The sequence below is a fragment of the Sorex araneus genome, chromosome 1 (genome assembly GCF_027595985.1).
Source record: "Sorex araneus isolate mSorAra2 chromosome 1, mSorAra2.pri, whole genome shotgun sequence".
Classification (NCBI taxonomy): domain Eukaryota; kingdom Metazoa; phylum Chordata; class Mammalia; order Eulipotyphla; family Soricidae; genus Sorex; species Sorex araneus.
Window position 1 is genome coordinate 9,537,248 of NC_073302.1, and position 1,301 is coordinate 9,538,548.

The following is a 1,301-nucleotide window of genomic DNA, read 5'->3' on the forward strand; positions in this document are numbered from 1 at the left end:
TCACTGTTGTGGAAATATTGCTCTACTGAAAATGTTTCTTAGTGCTCCTTTCATATCTCGATTCCTCAGGCTGTAGATAAAAGGGTTTAACATGGGAGTAACAAAGGTGTACAATATAGCAACTATGACATCCTTGTTATTAGAGTGATTGGATGAGGGAATAAAGTAGAGTCCAATAATCGATCCATAGTAGAGAGAAACTACAGTGAGGTGTGACCCACATGTGGAAAAGGCTTTGAATCTTCCCTTTGCAGAGGGGGTCTTCAGGATGGTGGCCCCAATGCGACCGTAAGAGACCAGGATGCATATGAACGGTACAGTGATCACGACTGTGCCCACAGTGAAGATAGCCAGTTCATTGACTGTGGTGTCTGAGGTGGACAGCTTAAGTAAGGCAGAGAGGTCACAGAAGTAGTGGGGGACAACGTTGTCTCCACAGAAAGAGAGCCGGATCAGAAGCAGGGTATGGAGAAGGGCATTAGCACAGGATAGAACCCAGGACACAGTGACCAGCAGGATACACAGGTTCTGACTCATGATGGTGGTGTAGTGGAGGGGGTGACAGATGGCCACGTACCTGTCATAGGCCATGGACGTGAGAAGGAGGCTGTCGATATCAGCATAAAATACAAAGAAATACATCTGGGAAACACACCCAGCATAAGAGATGGATTGGCTCTGTGTCTGCATATTAAAGAGCATCTTTGGGGCTATCACTGAAGAGAAAGAGACGTCAGTGAGAGCCAGGTGGCTGAGGAAGAAGTACATGGGGGTGTGGAGGTGGGAGTCCAGCCTGATGAGCAGGATGATGAGCAGGTTCCCCAGCACGGTGGTCAGATACATGGACAGGAAAAGGGCGTAATATAGGTCCTGTTTCTCTGTCCAGCTGGGGAGACCCAAGAGCAGGAACTCGGATGCACAACTATGATTTTCCATCTCATGGTCTTCTCATTTCTTGGAGAAAAAATAGATTATAATTTGAAAGAATGAGCAATATTATATAACAGAACATAGTTTTAGACAAGTCTATACAGAATTTTAACCTAAAAGCTATTATGTTGAAATTCTGTATACCAAGTTAACATAAAAAACATTTTCCCTCCAGTTAAAGGCAATAACTCATGAGTATATTGTACCTTCAGTTCTTAGGCTCAGAAAATCCTCCCATATCTTTCCAGAGTCCAGTGAAGTGGATGGAGCATCTAAGAGTCTTAGAGATGCTTTTCATTATGGAGCAGTGTCAGCTCAAAACCAATTAAGATACATTTATTTAGGTACACTTGCTTACAACTTCTGAACAA

The 1,301-nt window shown here is 43.7% G+C and overlaps 1 protein-coding gene across 1 annotated transcript; it reads right to left on the reverse strand.

The window, feature by feature from the left end:
- On the reverse strand, positions 1-936 carry LOC101536862 (olfactory receptor 1J4-like). The gene has a single exon (XM_012933789.2). It carries the CDS (start codon positions 934-936, stop codon positions 1-3), a length of 936 nt encoding a protein of 311 aa, XP_012789243.2.
- Positions 937-1,301: the final 365 nt, after the last annotated feature.